Genomic DNA, 20,264 nt, shown 5'->3' on the forward strand with positions numbered 1-20,264 from the left:
GCATGGGCGTCGACTCCATCTTCGATTGTTTTTTTTTCCGCCATCGGGTTCGGACGTGTTCCTGTCGCTCCGAGTTTCGGAACGGAAAATTAGCTAATTTCGGAAGATTTTCGTCGGTATTGTTGCGTTCGGGATCGGCGTACTTAGATTCCACACCGCATCGAAGATCGAAGAGCTCCGGTGCCCTTCGGGGTAGTTTTTCGATCCTCCGTCGGGGCCTGGTCGGCCCGACCGCGTGCTGAAGAACGCCGATGGAACGGACCCCGTTCCGTTTCTGCCCCAAATGCCACAATAAATACCCCTACACAGACCAACACTTGGTCTGCAACCTGTGCCTGTCACCTGAGCACAGCGAAGACACCTGCGAGGCCTGTCGTGCGTTCCGGTCCCGAAAAACACTCCGAGACCGTCGAGCCAGAAGACTTCAAATGGCGTCCGCACCGACAGCCCAACGGGAGTTCGAGGAACAGGAAGAAGAAGGTACCTTCTCGATCCAAGACTCAGACTCCGAAGGATTCGACGATACACAAACCGTGAGTAAGACGTCGAAAACCACACAAAGAAACATTTACAAGGCCCAGGGGATGCCACTGCCACCAGGCCATGGCTCGACCCATAAATTCGGTGACCGACCGTCGGCACCGAAAAAGGCCCAAACAGTGCCGAGATCGTCCGACTCCGGTCGAGACACCGGCACGCAGCCTTCTCGGGACCGAGAAAGTGCTGGAGATAAGCCTCGACACCGAGATGCCGGTGTGGACACGGCTCGACGCCGAGACAGCGGCACCGAAACAGATCGACGCCGAGAGGTTTCGGCCCCAAAAAGGAAAAAAGTCACCTCGGAGCCGAAAAAACACGCAGACAAAGTTTCGATGCCGAAACAAACTGCAAGCGACCCAGCTTCAGGCTCTTATACAGAAGAGCACTCGCTAACCTCCCAAATGCAAAAGCATAGGTTTGAGGAAGAGCTACAAGCAACTGATGTGGACCATACGCAAAAGCGTATCTTCATTCAGCAGGGGACAGGAAAAATAAGCACCCTTCCCCCCATTAGGAGAAAGAGAAGGTTGGAGTTCCAGACGGAACAAGCACCACAACCAAAAGTGGTGAAAAGAGTTACACCACCACCCTCTCCTCCGCCCGTGATTAACATTTCTACAGCACAAACTCCATCACACTCCCCAGCTCACACCACCATGAGCCAGGGTGACCAAGATCAGGACGCGTGGGACCTATACGACGCCCCAGTGTCAGATAACAGCCCGGAGGCATACCCTACAAAGCCATCTCCACCAGAAGACAGCACCGCGTACTCTCAGGTGGTGGCTAGAGCAGCACAATTTCACAACGTAAGCCTCCACTCAGAACAGGTCGAGGATGATTTCTTGTTCAACACACTCTCCTCCACCCACAGCTCATACCAAAGCCTGCCTATGCTCCCTGGTATGCTCCGGCACGCAAAAGACATATTTAAGGAGCCGGTCAAAAGTAGGGCAATCACACCAAGGGTGGAAAAAAAGTATAAGCCGCCTCCTACGGACCCGGTTTTCATCACTACACAGCTGCCACCAGACTCTGTTGTTGTAGGAGCAGCTAGGAAAAGGGCCAACTCTCACACATCTGGAGATGCACCACCCCCAGATAAAGAAAGCCGCAAGTTCGATGCAGCTGGTAAGAGTCGCAGCACAAGCTGCAAACCAGTGGCGCATCGCGAACTCCCAGGCACTACTTGCGCGCTATGACAGAGCCCACTGGGACGAGATGCAACATCTCATTGAACATCTGCCCAAGGACTTCCAAAATAGGGCAAAACAAGTGGTTGAGGAGGGACAGACCATCTCCAACAACCAGATACGTTCCTCCATGGACGCTGCAGATACAGCTGCACGGACAATTAATACATCTGTAACTATCAGAAGGCATGCATGGCTCCGAACGTCTGGATTTAAACCAGAGATTCAACAAGCAGTTCTCAATATGCCTTTTAATGAAAAAGAACTGTTCGGTCCAGAAGTGGACACAGCGATTGAGAAACTCAAAAAAGATACGGACACTGCCAAAGCCATGGGCGCACTCTACTCCCCGCAGAGCAGAGGGAATTACAGCACATTCCGTAAAACGCCCTTTCGAGGGGGGTTTCGGGGTCAAAGCACACAAGCCAGCACCTCACAAGCAACACCGTCCACTTACCAGGGACAGTATAGAGGAGGTTTTCGGGGACAATATAGAGGAGGGCAATTCCCTAGAAATAGAGGGAGATTTCAAAGCCCCAAAACCCCTACTACTAAACAATGACTCACATGTCACTCACCCCCTCCACACAACACCAGTGGGGGGAAGAATAGGTCATTATTACAAAGCATGGGAGGAAATCACTACAGACACTTGGGTTCTAGCAATTATCCAACATGGTTATTGCATAGAATTTCTACAATTCCCTCCAAACATACCACCAAAAGCACAAAATTTAACAACACACCATTCCAATCTCCTGGAGATAGAAGTGCAGGCACTATTGCAAAAGAATGCAATCGAATTAGTGCCAAACACACAAATAAACACAGGAGTTTACTCACTGTACTTTCTGATACCAAAGAAGGACAAAACGCTGAGACCAATCCTAGACCTCAGAGTAGTGAACACTTTCATCAAATCAGACCACTTCCACATGGTCACACTACAAGAAGTGTTGCCATTGCTAAAACTACACGACTACATGGCAACTTTAGACCTCAAGGATGCTTATTTCCATATACCAATACACCCATCGCACAGGAAATACCTAAGGTTTGTATTCAAAGGAATACATTACCAATTCAAGGTACTGCCTTTCGGATTAACAACAGCACCAAGAGTCTTTACCAAATGTCTAGCGGTAGTCGCTGCACACATAAGAAGGCAGCAAATACATGTGTTCCCATATTTGGACGACTGGCTAATCAAGGCCCATTCGTTCATACAGTGCTCAAATCACACAAATCAGATCATACAAACCCTCTTCAAACTCGGGTTCACCGTCAACTTTACAAAATCCAACATTCTGCCGCGCAAGGTACAACAATACCTAGGAGCCATAATAGACACATCAAAGGGAGTAGCCACTCCAAGTCCACAAAGAATTCTAAATTTCAACACCATCATACAACGCATGTATCCAACACAAAAGATACAGGCAAAGATGGTATTGCAACTCCTAGGCATGATGTCATCATGCATAGCCATTGTCCCAAACGCAAGACTGCACATGAGGCCCTTACAACAATGCCTAGCATCACAGTGGTCTCAAGCACAGGGTCACCTTCTAGATCTGGTGTTAATAGACCGCCAAACTTACCTCTCGCTTCTGTGGTGGAACAACATAAATTTAAACAAGGGGCGGCCTTTCCAAGACCCAGTGCCACAATACGTAATAACAACAGATGCTTCCATGACAGGGTGGGGAGCACACCTCGATCAACACAGCATACAAGGACAATGGAACGTACATCAAACAAAACTGCATATCAATCACCTAGAACTTCTAGCAGTTTTTCAAGCACTAAAAGCTTTCCAACCAATAATAGTTCACAAATACATTCTCGTCAAAACAGACAACATGACAACAATGTATTATCTAAACAAGCAGGGAGGGACGCACTCCACGCAGTTCAGCCTGCTAGCACAGAAATTTTGGCATTGGGCAATTCACAACCAAATTCGCCTAATTGCACAGTTTATACCAGGGATCCAAAATCAACTCGCAGACAATCTCTCTCGAGATCACCAACAGGTCCACGAATGGGAAATTCACCCCCAAATTCTGAACACTTATTTCAAACTCTGGGGAACACCTCAGATAGACTTGTTTGCGACAAGGGAGAACGCAAAATGCCAAAACTTCGCATCCAGATACCCACACAAACAATCCCAAGGCAATGCCCTATGGATGAACTGGTCAGGGATATTTGCTTACGCTTTTCCTCCTCTCCCTCTCCTTCCTTACCTGGTAAACAAACTCAGTCAAAGCAAACTCAAACTCATATTGATAGCACCAACTTGGGCAAGGCAACCCTGGTACACAACGCTGCTAGACCTATCAGTGGTACCCTGCATCAAATTGCCCAACAGGCCAGATCTGTTGACACAGCACAACCAAAAGATCAGACACCCAGATCCAGCATCGCTGAATCTAGCAATCTGGCTCCTGAAATCCTAGAATTCGGGCACTTACAACTTACCCAAGAATGTATGGAAGTCATAAAACAAGCCAGAAGGCCATCCACCAGGCACTGCTATGCAAGTAAATGGAAGAGGTTTGTTTGCTACTGCCATATTAATCAAATACAACCATTACACACAACTCCAGAACATGTAGTGGGTTACTTGCTTCACTTACAAAAATCTAACCTAGCTTTCTCTTCCATTAAGATTCACCTTGCAGCAATATCTGCATACCTGCAGACTACCTATTCAACTTCCCTATATAAGATACCAGTCATTAAAGCATTCATGGAGGGCCTTAGGAGAATTATACCACCAAGAACACTACCTGTTCCTTCATGGAACCTAAATGTTGTCCTAACTAGACTTATGGGTCCACCTTTTGAACCCATGCACTCCTGCGAAATACAGTTCCTAACCTGGAAGGTGGCATTTCTCATCGCCATTACTTCCCTAAGAAGAGTAAGCGAGATTCAGGCGTTTACAATACAGGAACCTTTTATACAACTACTCAAAAATAAAGTCGTCCTAAGGACCAATCCTAAATTTTTGCCAAAGGTTATTTCACCGTTCCATCTAAATCAAACAGTGGAACTTCCAGTGTTCTTTCCACAGCCAGATACCGTAGCTGAAAGGGCACTACATACATTAGATGTCAAAAGAGCATTGATGTATTACATTGACAGAACAAAAAACATCAGAAAGACTAAACAACTCTTTATTGCCTTTCAAAAACCTCACGCAGGAAACCCAATTTCAAAACAAGGTATAGCCAGATGGATAGTTAAATGCATCCAAATCTGCTACCTTAAAGCTAAACGACAGCTGCCCATTACACCAAGGGCACACTCAACCAGAAAGAAAGGTGCTACCATGGCCTTTCTAGGAAACATCCCAATGCAAGAAATATGTAAGGCAGCCACATGGTCTACGCCTCACACATTCACCAAGCACTACTGTGTAGACGTGTTATCCGCACAACAAGCCACAGTAGGTCAAGCCGTATTAAGGACATTATTTCAGACTACTTCCACTCCTACACGCTGATCCACCGCTTTTTGGGGAAATAACTGCTTACTAGTCTATGCAGAACATGCGTATCTACAGCGACAGATGCCATCGAACTGAAAATGTCACTTACCCAGTGTACATCTGTTCGTGGCATCAGTCGCAGTAGATTCGCATGTGCCCACCCGCCTCCCCGGGAGCCTGTAGCAGTTTGGAAGTTACCTTCAATTATTTATATATGTATCATCTCAACCTTAAATAGGTGCATACTTAGTCACTCCATTGCATGGGCACTATTACTACAATTCAACTCCTACCTCACCCTCTGCGGGGAAAAACAATCGAAGATGGAGTCGACGCCCATGCGCAATGGAGACAAAAGGAGGAGTCACTCGGTCCCGTGACTCGAAAGACTTCTTCGAAGAAAAACAACTTGTAACACTCCGGCCCAACACCAGATGGCGAGCTATTGCAGAACATGCGAATCTACTGCGACTGATGCCACGAACAGATGTACACTGGGTAAGTGACATTTTCATTTTCTATAACAAAACCTATTGGCTGGATTTGTCTCTGAGTGTGTGTACCTCATTTATTGTCTATGTGTATGTACAACAAATGCTTAACACTACTCCTGGGATAAGCCTACTGCTCGACCACACTACCACAAAATAGAGCATTAGTATTATCTATTTTTACCACTATTTTACCTCTAAGGGGAACCCTTGGACTCTGTGCATGCTATTCCTTACTTTGAAATAGCACTTACAGAGCCAACTTCCTACACCGCGCACACATGCTCCAGGTTATAGCTCCCTCTCAGTCCTCCTGGTGGCCTGAGTACATCATGTTTGTGTATCCCGCACACACACATGCTCCAGGTTCTAGCTCCCTCTCACTCCTCCTCCTGGTGGCTTGAGTACATCATGTTTGTATATCCCGCACACACGTGCTCCAGGTTGTAGCTTCCCCTCAGTCCTCCTCCTGGTGGCTTGAGTACATCATGTTTGTATATCCCGCACACGCGTGCTCCAGGTTCTAGCTCCCTCTCAGTCCTCCTCCTGGTGGCCTGAGTACATCATGTTTGTATATCCCGCACACGCGTGCTCCAGGTTCTAGCTCCCCCTCAGTCCTCCTCCTGGTGGCTTGAGTACATCATGTTTGTATATCCCGCACACACATGCTCCAGGTTATAGCTCCCCCTCAGTCCTCCTCGTGGTGGCCTGAGTACATCATGTTTGTATATCCCGCACACACATGCTCCAGGTTATAGCTCCCCCTCAGTCCTCCTCCTGGTGGCCTGAGTACATCATGTTTGTATATCCCGCACACACATGCTCCAGGTTATAGCTCCCTCTCAGTCCTCCTCCTGGTGGCCTGAGTACATCATGTTTGTATATCCCGCACACATGCGCTCCAGGTTATAGCTCCCTCTCAGTCCTCCTCGTGGTGGCCTGAGTACATCATGTTTGTATATCCCGCACACACATGCTCCAGGTTATAGCTCCCTCTCAGTCCTCCTCCTGGTGGCCTGAGTACATCATGTTTGTATATCCCGCACACATGCGCTCCAGGTTATAGCTCCCTCTCAGTCCTCCTCCTGGTGGCTTGAGTACATCATGTTTGTATATCCCGCACACGTGTGCTCCAGGTTCTAGCTCCCTCTCAGTCCTCCTCCTGGTGGCTTGAGTACATCATGTTTGTATATCCCGCACACACATGCTCCAGGTTCTAGCTCCCTCTCAGTCCTCCTGGTGACCTGAGTACATCATGTTTGTATATCCCGCACACACTTGCTCCAGGTTATAGCTCCCCCTCAGTCCTCCTCCTGGTGGCTTGAGTACACCATGTTTGTATATCCCGCACACACATGCTCCAGGTTATAGCTCCCCCTCAGTCCTCCTCCTGGTGGCTTGAGTACATCATGTTTGTATATCCCGCACACACATGCTCCAGGTTATAGCTCCCCCTCAGTCCTCCTCCAGGTGGCCTGAGTACATCATGTTTGTATATCCCGCACACACATGCTCCAGGTTATAGCTCCCCCTCAGTCCTCCTCCAGGTGGCCTGAGTACATCATGTTTGTATATCCCGCACATGCGTGCTCCAGGTTCTAGCTCCCCCTCAGTCCTCCTCCTGGTGGCCTGAGTACATCATGTTTGTATATCCCGCACACACATGCTCCAGGTTATAGCTCCCTCTCAGTCCTCCTCCTGGTGGCTTGAGTACACCATGTTTGTATATCCCGCACACACATGCTCCAGGTTATAGCTCCCCCTCAGTCCTCCTCCAGGTGGCCTGAGTACATCATGTTTGTATATCCCGCACACACATGCTCCAGGTTATAGCTCCCCCTCAGTCCTCCTCCAGGTGGCCTGAGTACATCATGTTTGTATATCCCGCACATGCGTGCTCCAGGTTCTAGCTCCCCCTCAGTCCTCCTCCTGGTGGCCTGAGTACATCATGTTTGTATGTCCCGCACACACAAGCTCTGAGCTGTCCCTTCAGACTTGGTGTTCTGTTGATTGAGAACTAGGATAGAGTAATTAACGTTTTCTTTTCCATGTCTAGCTAATCTTTTTATTTTTTTTATCTTTTAGTCTGTATTGTGGGACCCAACGGTGTGGGGAAAAGTACCTTACTGCTCCTGATAACAGGCAAGCTGACCCCGGTGAGTCTGACTGGCAGACACAAGAGTCCGCTTAGATCCCTCCCATTGTGTATGACAAGGAATGCATGGATGCAGTTCAGGCTCCTGCACGCACACCGAGGCATGCACACGTACCAAGACATGCATCCATGCTGTGCGCGTTCACCGAGGCATGAACACGTACCAAGACATGCATCCATACTGTGCAAGCACACCAAGGCACGCACACGTACCAAAGACATGCATCCATGGTGTGCAAGCACACCAAGGCACGCACACGTACCAAGACATGCATCCATGGTGTGCAAGCACACCAAGGCACGCACACGTACCAAGACATGCATCCATGGTGTGCAAGCACACCAAGGCACGTACACGTACCAAGACCTGCATCCATGCTGTGCAAGCACACCAAGGCATGCACACGTACCAAGACATGCATCCATGCTGTGCAAGCACAAATTTCACTGTCATGCACAGAGCAAATCTTGCAAACTGCATGCACACAGTTTTTACAGGCTTGTGATTGTTCAAAGTATTGTGACTTTATATACTTGGGTGCACACTTCCAACAGCCACGCAAAACACAAGGCTCTGGCCTATAGTATAGAGACAAATATGTACAAGGGAGGCCTTAGCCCAGTGTACAGACAGACATACAAAAATATGCTGTGATGGTTTGTTCACCCCTTGGACTTCTCAAATGTGAGTACAAAGATAGGGAATCATCCTAATGAACAGTGACACAATACATTTGATGTGACTCCCGGAACAAGCATCTGTTGCACATTGATGCAAAACCTAAAGCTTCTTGTGGCAGTGGCTCCTTAAGAGCACTGGTTTGCTGATGCTCGCTTTGTAGTTATGAACTTCTCTCCGTGCTGCACACAGTCCAAGGTGGTCGGTCTCCAGATGTAATCAAGCTTCTCTGGTTACTCAAGTGGTGCTTGGCTGCTCGTACATTGAGTTCTTGCCTGAGATCACCATAGGTATTCTTTCACTCAAGTTTCTTCTTGGGCTAGCTTGAGTGTTATTTTATAGAAAATAAAAAGCTTGACTCTGACATTACGTGTCCCCCTGGCAGGCACCTGAACACGGATGCTGGCAGAGCTAGATATCATGTAGTTCTTGCACACACCCTGTCCCAGCATTTTCTCACAAACCAATGCATTGTATGCACTGTGCAGAGACCAAGTCAAGTACTTTTTATTTGACTCTGCAGTCACTCACAAAGCCGAATATTTTAAACAATGTTTGCACTCTGGATTGCACAAAACCAGACTGGTGTTACCTATCAGTGCAGCTCCTGCCGTTATGTATGGGGAGCTCTTGTTAGTTACCACTGCCCTGTTGATACACTGATCTCAACCAGTACTAACTCACAGGGAGCTTTACTGACACTTAGTGATACTAATCTGGGAATGTCTGTGCAAGCGAGGGTGGCGATCTGACCTTGTGACACTGATTTCTGGCCACTTTCTTTGTAGACTAAAGGAGAAATGAGGAAGAACCACAGACTGGTAAGTGTTCTGTATATTCTCTGTTTACACTTCGGTCCCTCCTCTTAAATCAGCGTAAAGGTCCCACTGTCTGTCTTCTTCGTTTTCATGCACCATCATTGACATTCATGAGCATTAAACATCTCTGCCTAATCCAAAGATGCTACGCCACTTTATGAAGACAAATGTTCGCTGTAAATGCAGCTGCGGAGCGCATCCTTTCTGCACTTCTCCCATCTGATGTTGGACTAATGGTATCTACTCTGAAACCCACAATCCATCAAGCTATAGATGGCATCTCCATTTTTGTGTCTGCTATTCACCTCAGATGTGTTTAAACTGCTCTGTTGTTACTGTGCATATCTTAAAGCATTTGCCACAACCAAGGCTTGAGTTTCCAGCCTGGACATCACTGCTGCAAAAGCTGACACGCCAATGAGAGATTTGAGGACCGATGAGGCCTGCACAGAGAGTGGCCCTGCTGCCTTGTTTTCTCCCCTTCTCCAGGTCAACCCAAGCACCATGAGAGCCTCCAACGCAAGTGGCCAGCTATGGGAAGCTGGCTTTTTATGATGTGTACCAGTTTAGGGGTACACCATGCAAAACGTCCAGACGACCCTGCTTGGTTTACAGGGGCCCTTTTTAAAAATGCCAAGTGCTCGATCTGTGGTATTGCAGTCCAGCAGTTTAGGCTTATCAGAGAGGAGAGAATTTGTTGTACACAGAGTCAATAAATGAGACACACTCAAAAAGAAATTGGAGACCAATTTAGAAAAATAACATAGATGTTTGTATTTAGACACCATCATCAGAAAAGGTTAAGTACTTTAGATGTTATTGATTTTACAAAGAAACTGTAGCATTAGAAGATCTGTTGGATTTTTAGGCATGAGTCTCAAACGAGGTAATATTATCCTCTAAGAGAAACAACTTGTAGGAAGTTGGCTCTGTATATACTATTTCAAAGTAAGAAATAGTGTGCACAGAGTCCAACGGTTCCCCTTAGAGGTAAGATAGTGGCAAAAAGAGATCATTCTAATGCTCTATTTTGTCGTAGTGTGGTTGAGCAGTAGGCTTACCAGAGGGTAGTGTTAAGCATTTGTTGTACACACAATAAATGAGGAACTCACATTCAAAGACAAATTCCAGGCCAATAGGTTTTTTTTTTATGGAAAAATATATGTTCGATGGCATCTGTCGCTGTAGATACGCATGTTCTGCAATAGCTCGCCATCTGGTGTTGGGCCGGAGTGTTACAAGTTGTTTTTCTTCGAAGAAGTCTTTCGAGTCACGGGACCGAGTGACTCCTCCTTTTGTCTCCATTGCGCATGGGCGTCGACTCCATCCTCGATTGTTTTTTTTCCGCCATCGGGTTCGGACGTGTTCCTGTCGCTCCGAGTTTCGGAACGGAAAATTAGCTAATTTCGGAAGATTTTCGTCGGTATTGTTGCGTTCGGGATCGGCGTACTTAGATTCCACACCGCATCGAAGATCGAAGAGCTCCGGTGCCCTTCGGGGTAGTTTTTCGATCCCCCGTCGGGGCCTGGTCGGCCCGACCACGTGCTGAAGAACGCCGATGGAACGGACCCCGTTCCGTTTCTGCCCCAAATGCCACAATAAGTACCCTTACACAGACCAACACTTGGTCTGCAACCTGTGCCTGTCACCTGAGCACAGCGAAGACACCTGCGAGGCCTGTCGTGCGTTCCGGTCCCGAAAAACACTCCGAGACCGTCGAGCCAGAAGACTTCAAATGGCGTCCGCACCGACAGCCCAACGGGAGTTCGAGGAACAGGAAGAAGAAGGTACCTTCTCGATCCAAGACTCAGACTCCGAAGGATTCGACGACACACAAACCGTGAGTAAGACGTCGAAAACCACACAAAGAAACATTTACAAGGCCCAGAGGACGCCACTGCCACCAGGCCATGGCTCCACCCATAAATTCGGTGACCGACCGTCGGCACAGAAAAAGGCCCAAACAGTGCCGAGATCGTCCGACTCCGGTCGAGACACCGGCACGCAGCCTTCTCGGGACCGAGAAAGTGCTGGAGACAAGCCTCGACACCGAGATGCCGGTGTGGACACGGCTCGACGCCGAGACAGCGGCACCGAAACAGATCGACGCCGAGAGGTTTCGGCCCCGAAAAGGAAAAAAGTCACCTCGGAGCCGAAAAAACACGCAGACAAAGTTTCAACGCCGAAACAAACTGCAAGCGACCCAGCTTCAGGCTCTTATACAGAAGAGCACTCGCTAACCTCCCAAATGCAAAAGCATAGGTTTGAGGAAGAGCTACAAGCAACTGATGTGGACCATACGCAAAAGCGTATCTTCATTCAGCAGGGGACAGGAAAAATAAGCACCCTTCCCCCCATTAGGAGAAAGAGAAGGTTGGAGTTCCAGACGGAACAAGCACCACAACCAAAAGTGGTTAAAAGAATTACACCACCACCCTCTCCTCCGCCCGTGATTAACGTTTCACCAGCACAAACTCCATCTCACTCCCCAGCTCACACCACCATGAGCCAGGGTGACCAAGATCAGGACGCATGGGACCTATACGACGCCCCAGTGTCAGATAACAGCCCGGAGGCCTACCCTACAAAGCCATCTCCACCAGAAGACAGCACCGCGTACTCTCAGGTGGTGGCTAGAGCAGCACAATTTCATAACGTAAGCCTCCACTCAGAACAGGTCGAGGATGATTTCTTGTTCAACACACTCTCCTCCACCCACAGCTCCTACCAAAGCCTGCCTATGCTCCCTGGTATGCTCCGGCACGCAAAAGACATATTTAAGGAGCCGGTCAAAAGTAGGGCAATCACACCAAGGGTGGAAAAGAAGTATAAGCCGCCTCCTACGGACCCGGTTTTCATCACTACACAGCTGCCACCAGACTCTGTTGTTGTAGGAGCAGCTAGGAAAAGGGCCAACTCTCACACATCTGGAGATGCACCACCCCCAGATAAAGAAAGCCGCAAGTTCGATGCAGCTGGTAAGAGAGTCGCAGCACAAGCTGCAAACCAGTGGCGCATCGCGAACTCCCAGGCACTACTTGCGCGCTATGACAGAGCCCACTGGGACGAGATGCAACATCTCATTGAACATCTGCCCAAGGACTTCCAAAATAGGGCGAAACAAGTGGTTGAGGAGGGACAGACCATCTCCAACAACCAGATACGTTCCTCCATGGACGCTGCAGATACAGCTGCACAGACTATTAATACATCTGTAACTATCAGACGGCATGCATGGCTCCGAACGTCTGGATTTAAACCAGAGATTCAACAAGCAGTTCTCAATATGCCTTTTAATGAAAAAGAACTGTTCGGTCCAGAAGTGGACACAGCGATTGAGAAACTCAAAAAAGATACGGACACTGCCAAAGCCATGGGCGCACTCTACTCCCCGCAGAGCAGAGGGAATTACAGCACATTCCGTAAAACGCCCTTTCGAGGGGGGTTTCGGGGTCAAAGCACACAAGCCAGCACCTCACAAGCAACACCGTCCACTTACCAGGGACAGTATAGAGGAGGTTTTCGGGGACAATATAGAGGAGGGCAATTCCCTAGAAATAGAGGGAGATTTCAAAGCCCCAAAACCCCTACTACTAAACAATGACTCACATGTCACTCACCCCCTCCACACAACACCAGTGGGGGGAAGAATAGGTCATTATTACAAAGCATGGGAGGAAATCACTACAGACACTTGGGTTCTAGCAATTATCCAACATGGTTATTGCATAGAATTTCTACAATTCCCTCCAAACATACCACCAAAAGCACAAAATTTAACACACCATTCCAATCTCCTGGAGATAGAAGTGCAGGCACTATTGCAAAAGAATGCAATCGAATTAGTGCCAAACACACAAATAAACACAGGAGTTTACTCACTGTACTTTCTGATACCAAAGAAGGACAAAACGCTGAGACCAATCCTAGACCTCAGAGTAGTGAACACTTTCATCAAATCAGACCACTTCCACATGGTCACACTACAAGAAGTATTGCCATTGCTAAAACTACACGACTACATGGCAACTTTAGACCTCAAGGATGCTTATTTCCATATACCAATACACCCATCGCACAGGAAATACCTAAGGTTTGTATTCAAAGGAATACATTACCAATTCAAGGTACTGCCTTTCGGATTAACAACCGCACCAAGAGTCTTTACCAAATGTCTAGCGGTAGTCGCTGCACACATAAGAAGGCAGCAAATACATGTGTTCCCATATTTGGACGACTGGCTAATCAAGGCCCATTCGTTCATACAGTGCTCAAATCACACAAATCAGATCATACAAACCCTCTTCAAACTCGGGTTCACCGTCAATTTCACAAAATCCAAAATTCTGCCACGCAAGGTACAACAATACCTGGGAGCCATAATAGACACATCAAAGGGAGTAGCCACTCCAAGTCCACAAAGAATTCAAAATTTCAACACCATCATACAACGCATGTATCCAACACAAAAGATACAGGCAAAGATGGTATTACAACTCCTAGGCATGATGTCATCATGCATAGCCATTGTCCCAAACGCAAGACTGCACATGAGGCCCTTACAACAATGCCTAGCATCACAGTGGTCTCAAGCACAGGGTCACCTTCTAGATCTGGTGTTAATAGACCGCCAAACTTACCTCTCGCTTCTGTGGTGGAACAACATAAATTTAAACAAGGGGCGGCCTTTCCAAGACCCAGTGCCACAATACGTAATAACAACAGATGCTTCCATGACAGGGTGGGGAGCACACCTCGATCAACACAGCATACAAGGACAATGGAACGTACATCAAACAAAACTGCATATCAATCACCTAGAACTTCTAGCAGTTTTTCAAGCACTAAAAGCTTTCCAACCAATAATAGTTCACAAATACATTCTCGTCAAAACAGACAACATGACAACAATGTATTATCTAAACAAGCAGGGAGGGACGCACTCCACGCAGTTAAGCCTGCTAGCACAAAAAATTTGGCATTGGGCAATTCACAACCAAATTCGCCTAATTGCACAGTTTATACCAGGGATACAAAATCAACTCGCAGACAATCTCTCTCGAGATCACCAACAGGTCCACGAATGGGAAATTCACCCCCAAATTCTGAACACTTATTTCAAACTCTGGGGAACACCTCAGATAGACTTGTTTGCGACAAGGGAGAACGCAAAATGCCAAAACTTCGCATCCAGGTACCCACACAAACAATCCCAAGGCAATGCCCTATGGATGAACTGGTCAGGGATATTTGCTTACGCTTTTCCTCCTCTCCCTCTCCTTCCTTACCTGGTAAACAAACTCAGTCAAAGCAAACTCAAACTCATATTGATAGCACCAACTTGGGCAAGGCAACCCTGGTACACAACGCTGCTAGACCTCTCAGTGGTACCCTGCATCAAATTGCCCAACAGGCCACATCTGTTGACACAGCACAACCAAAAGATCAGACACCCAGATCCAGCATCGCTGAATCTAGCAATCTGGCTCCTGAAATCCTAGAATTCGGGCACTTACAACTTACCCAAGAATGTATGGAAGTCATAAAACAAGCAAGAAGGCCATCCACCAGGCACTGCTATGCAAGTAAATGGAAGAGGTTTGTTTGCTACTGCCATATTAATCAAATACAACCATTACACACAACTCCAGAACATGTAGTGGGTTACTTGCTTCACTTACAAAAATCTAACCTAGCTTTCTCTTCCATTAAGATTCACCTTGCAGCAATATCTGCATACCTGCAGACTACCTATTCAACTTCCCTATATAGAATACCAGTCATTAAAGCATTCATGGAGGGCCTTAGGAGAATTATACCACCAAGAACACTACCTGTTCCTTCATGGAACCTAAATGTTGTCCTAACTAGACTTATGGGTCCACCTTTTGAACCCATGCACTCCTGCGACATACAGTTCCTAACCTGGAAGGTGGCATTTCTCATCGCCATTACTTCCCTGAGAAGAGTAAGCGAGATTCAGGCGTTTACTATACAGGAACCTTTTATACAACTACACAAAAATAAAGTCGTCCTAAGGACCAATCCTAAATTTTTGCCAAAGGTTATTTCACCGTTCCATCTAAATCAAACAGTGGAACTTCCAGTGTTCTTTCCACAGCCAGATACCGTAGCTGAAAGGGCACTACATACATTAGATGTCAAAAGAGCATTGATGTATTACATTGACAGAACAAAGAACATCAGAAAGACTAAACAACTCTTTATTGCATTTCAAAAACCTCATGCAGGAAACCCAATTTCAAAACAAGGTATAGCCAGATGGATAGTTAAATGCATCCAAATCTGCTACCTTAAAGCTAAACGACAGCTGCCCATTACACCAAGGGCACACTCAACCAGAAAGAAAGGTGCTACCATGGCCTTTCTAGGAAACATCCCAATGCAAGAAATATGTAAGGCAGCCACATGGTCTACGCCTCACACATTCACCAAGCACTACTGTGTAGACGTGTTATCCGCACAACAAGCCACAGTAGGTCAAGCCGTATTAAGGACATTATTTCAAACTACTTCCACTCCTACAGGCTGATCCACCGCTTTTGGGGAAATAACTGCTTACTAGTCTATGCAGAACATGCGTATCTACAGCGACAGATGCCATCGAACTGAAAATGTCACTTACCCAGTGTACATCTGTTCGTGGCATCAGTCGCAGTAGATTCGCATGTGCCCACCCGCCTCCCCGGGAGCCTGTAGCAGTTTGGAAGTTACCTTCAATTATTTATATATGTATCATCTCAACCTTAAATAGGTGCATACTTAGTCACTCCATTGCATGGGCACTATTACTACAATTCAACTCCTACCTCACCCTCTGCGGGGAAAAACAATCGAGGATGGAGTCGACGCCCATGCGCAATGGAGACAAAAGGAGGAGTCACTCGGTCCCGTGACTCGAAAGACTTCTTCGAAGAAAAACAACTTGTAACACTCCGGCCCAACACCAGATGGCGAGCTATTGCAGAACATGCGAATCTACTGCGACTGATGCCACGAACAGATGTACACTGGGTAAGTGACATTTTCATTTCTTAGTTTATTTTAAGAACCACAGGTTCACGATTTACAAACAATACTTTAAATGAAAGGTATTTCACTCCGGTATCTTAGGAACTTTGAACTATCACAATAGCAAGTACAGTTCTGATGAAAATGGCAATAAGCTATTTTAAAAGTGGACACTGCAAAAATCAACAGTTCCTGGGGGAGGTAAGTAATTGTTAAGTTCACAGGTAAGTAAAACACTTACAGGGTTCAAAGTTGGGTCCAAATTAGCCCACCGTTGGGGGTTCAAGGCAACCCCAAAGTTACCACACCAGCAGCTCAGGGCCGGTCACGTGCAGAGGTCAAAGTGGTGCCCAAAACACACAGGCTTCAATGGAAATAGGGGTGCCCCGGTTCCAGTCTGCCAGCAGGTAAGTACCCGTGACTTCGGAGGGCAGACCCAGGGGGGGCACAAGCAGGCACAGAAAGTACACCCTCAGCGGCACAGGGGCGGCTGGGTGCAGAGTGCAAAAAGGCTTCGGGATTTCTATAGGATTCAATGGGGAGACCCGCGGGTCTATCAGTGATGTAGGCAGGCAAGGGGGGAGCTCCTCGGGGTAGCCACCACCTGGGCTAGTAAGAGGATTGCCTGGCGGTCGCTCCTGCACTGGAGTTCGGTACCTTCAGGTCCTGGGGGCTGCGGGTGCAGTGTCTTTTCCAGGCTTCGGGTTCCTTGAAGCAGGTAGTCGCAGTCAGGGGGAGCCTCTGGATTCCCTCTGCAGGTGTCGCTGTGGGGGCTCAGGGGGGTCAACTATGGCTACTCACGGCCTCATAGTTGCCAGGGAGTCCTCCCTGTGGTGTTGGTTTTCCGCAGGTCGAGCAGGGGGCGTCGGGTGCAGAGTGGAAAGTCTCACGCTTCTGGCGGGAAACGTGTGGTCTTTAAAAGTTGCTTCTTTGTTGAACAGGGCCGCTGTTCTCGGGAGCTTCTTGGTCCTTTTAGATGCAGGGTAGTCCTCTGAGGCTTCAGAGGTCGCTGGACCCTGTGGGATCTATCGCTGTTGCAGTTTTTCTCGAAGCGGGGAGACAGGCCGGTAGGGCTGGGGCCAAAGCAGTTGATGTCTCCGTCTTCTCTGCAGGGCTTCAGGTCAACAGTCCTTCGTCTTCAGGTTGCAGGAAACTATCTTCCTAGGTTCTGGGGGCCCCTAAATTCTCAATTTAGGGGTGTGTTTAGGTCTGGGAGGTTAGTAACCAATGGCTACTAGACCTGAGGGTGGCTACACCCTCTTTGTGCCTCCTCCCAGTGGGGAGGTGGTCACATCCCTAATCCTATTGGGGGAATCCTCCATCTGCAAAATGGAAGATTTCTAAAAGTAAGAGTCACCTCAGCTGACTGGCCAGTGACTCCTTGTTTTTCTCATTATCTCCTCCACCCTTGCTGCCAAAAGTGGGGGCAGTGGCCGGAGGGGCGGGCATCTCCACTAGCTGGGATGCCCTGTGGTGCTGTAACAAAGGGGGTGAGCCTTTGAGGCTCACCGCCAGGTGTTACAGTTCCTGCAGGGGGAGGTGAGAAGCACCTCCACCCAGTACAGGCTTTGTTACTAGCCACAGAGTGACAAAGGCACTCTCCCCATGTGGCCAGCAACGTGTGTGGCAGGCTGGCAAAACTAGTCAGCCCACACTGGAAGTCGGGTATGTTTTCAGGGGGCATCTCTAAGATGCCCTCTGGGTGTATTTCACAATAAAATGTACACTGGCATCAGTGTGCATTTATTGTGCTGAGAAGTTTGATACCAAACTTCCCAGTTTTCAATGTAGCTATAATGGTGCTGTGGAGTTCGTGTCTGACAGACTCCCAGACCATAAACTCTTATGGCTACCCTGCACTTACTATGTCTAAGGTTTTGCTTAGACACTGTAGGGGCACAGTGCTCATGCACCTATGCCCCCACCTATGGTATAGTGCACTCTGCCTTAGGGCTGAAAGGTCTGCTAGAGGGGTGACTTATCTATGCCATAGGCAGTGTGAGGTTGGCATGGCACCCTGAGGGGAGTGCCATGTCGACTTAGTCATTTCCTCCCCACCAGCACACACAAGCTGGCAAGCAGTGTGCATGTGCTGAGTGAAGGATCTCCAGGGTGGCATAAGACATGCTGCAGCCCTTAGAGACCTTCCCTGGCATCAGGGCCCTCAGTACCATGGGTAGCAGTTACAAGGGACTTACCTCGGTGCCAGGGATGTGCCAATTGTGGAGACAATGGTACAGTTTAGGGAAAGAACACTGGTGCTGTGGCCTGGTTAGCAGGGTCCCAGCACACTTTCAAATCATAACTTGGCATCAGCAAAGGCAAAAAGTCAGGGGGTAACCATGCCAAGGAGGCATTTCCTTACACAATTGATCGAGACTTCAAGCTGCAGATTCTTTACCTTAGAAGTCCCTGGCGTCAGCTTTGAATCAGCATTTTTTTCTGCTGAGTGGTACCCTGCACATGCCGTTGGGTGGCGTCTTTCAGATCCGCGTGCGGCGTCAGGCTCCACGTGGTGTCCGACATTGGAGCGATCTATGAAATCACGGTCTTCTATATAAGCACGACCCCTGGCGCACATATGTCAGTTCTTTTCCTTCCGTGCCGGTTAGGCCTAGGTCTGGATAGAGCTACCCTTTTTTCGACGTTTCGACGAATACTTTTTCGATTGTCTGTGCGAATGACTTAGAGGAAGAGTGGATTCAAACCGTGTGGTGCATGTCATCGTGCCGTGTCAGTTACTGATCTGCACCAAGTTTGTCTCTGGTGCCTCGAGAAGGACCACAATGCGGAATCGTGCTCCGACTGTTGGGCCCTGGCTCCGAAGGCCTTGAGAGAGAGATCTCTCAAACTTCTTGGGGCCAGCAGCCGTCTTCGGTCGGCAAAACTCCCGCTCTAGGAGGAGGTTGTGGCACCGCTCCAGGAGCTCCAAGTCATCTTCCTCGCATTCAAGGTCATTGGGGCATTCAGGTAAGAGGCACAAAAAGAAGAAGTCCAAGCGGACTTTGACTTCACCACACCTGTCGGCCGACGAGGCATCCAGGGAACGTCGACCTTCCGAGCTCGGCTCCGCGAAACAGTCACCAGGGTGGACTCCATTCCCCCCCCCCCTTTCCGGGAACTAGAGCGACCCCCACTCAAATTAAGGAATTTTACGAGGCTATGCGCCTGGTTTTGAACGGGCTGCACCCTCAAGTGGGTCTTTGGGCCCCACAGGGTCAGCAGTGGCTTCGGCTTCAGCGCCGTTCTGGATCCCGGTATCCGATAGTGGATCAGGAACGGCGCCGGGTTCTCACAGTCAACCTCCTCTGGCATCTGGCCCGATGTCGACACCCACTCCACCACCGGCACCCACTGGTGGTTTAGCTCCATATTCATTCCGGATGATCTGGAGCCAGAACGACATCGTGCGACACAGATTCTGACTTCGACGGCACCGAATACCCCTGATCAGTGCCTGAGGCTTATTTGGAACAGCCAGGCACAGGCGAGGAGTGGGAGGTGACTGAGGATCATTTGGAATATGGATTGGAGCGTGAGGACTGGTATGAGGATCTAGGGGTAGCCAGTGAACTGGATACTTATGCAGATACTGGCATGCTTTCTCCTCCCGCTGTGGCTACAGATGAGGGGGCATCTTATGCCATGGTGGTACGTAGGGCAGCTGAGGTCTTGGACATAGACTTGCTTACGGTGCCAGTCTGGACTAATCTACTGCTTCAGCCAGGGGTTGCTACATCGGAGCTGATGTTAACCTTCATTGAAGCCCTCACAAATGTCCTTCTGGGAACGTGGTCCAAACCCAGCACAGGGGCTCCTGTGAATAGGGCAATCGGCTGCTGCCATAGACCAGCTCC

At 48.3% G+C, this 20,264-nt stretch overlaps 1 protein-coding gene across 3 annotated transcripts in view; it reads left to right on the top strand.

Moving 5' to 3' along the window:
- ABCF1 (ATP binding cassette subfamily F member 1) overlaps positions 1-20,264 on the top strand; it is a 484,546-nt gene that overhangs the window by 339,335 nt on the left and 124,947 nt on the right. For all 3 annotated transcript variants that reach the window (XM_069241960.1, XM_069241963.1, XM_069241962.1), the window contains 2 exons: positions 7,809-7,879; positions 9,346-9,378. In XM_069241960.1, coding sequence (XP_069098061.1) covers positions 7,809-7,879; positions 9,346-9,378 — 104 coding nt within the window. The remainder of the gene's footprint in view (positions 1-7,808; positions 7,880-9,345; positions 9,379-20,264) is intronic.

Source organism: Pleurodeles waltl, chromosome 6 (genome assembly GCF_031143425.1).
Source record: "Pleurodeles waltl isolate 20211129_DDA chromosome 6, aPleWal1.hap1.20221129, whole genome shotgun sequence".
Lineage (NCBI taxonomy): Eukaryota > Metazoa > Chordata > Amphibia > Caudata > Salamandridae > Pleurodeles > Pleurodeles waltl.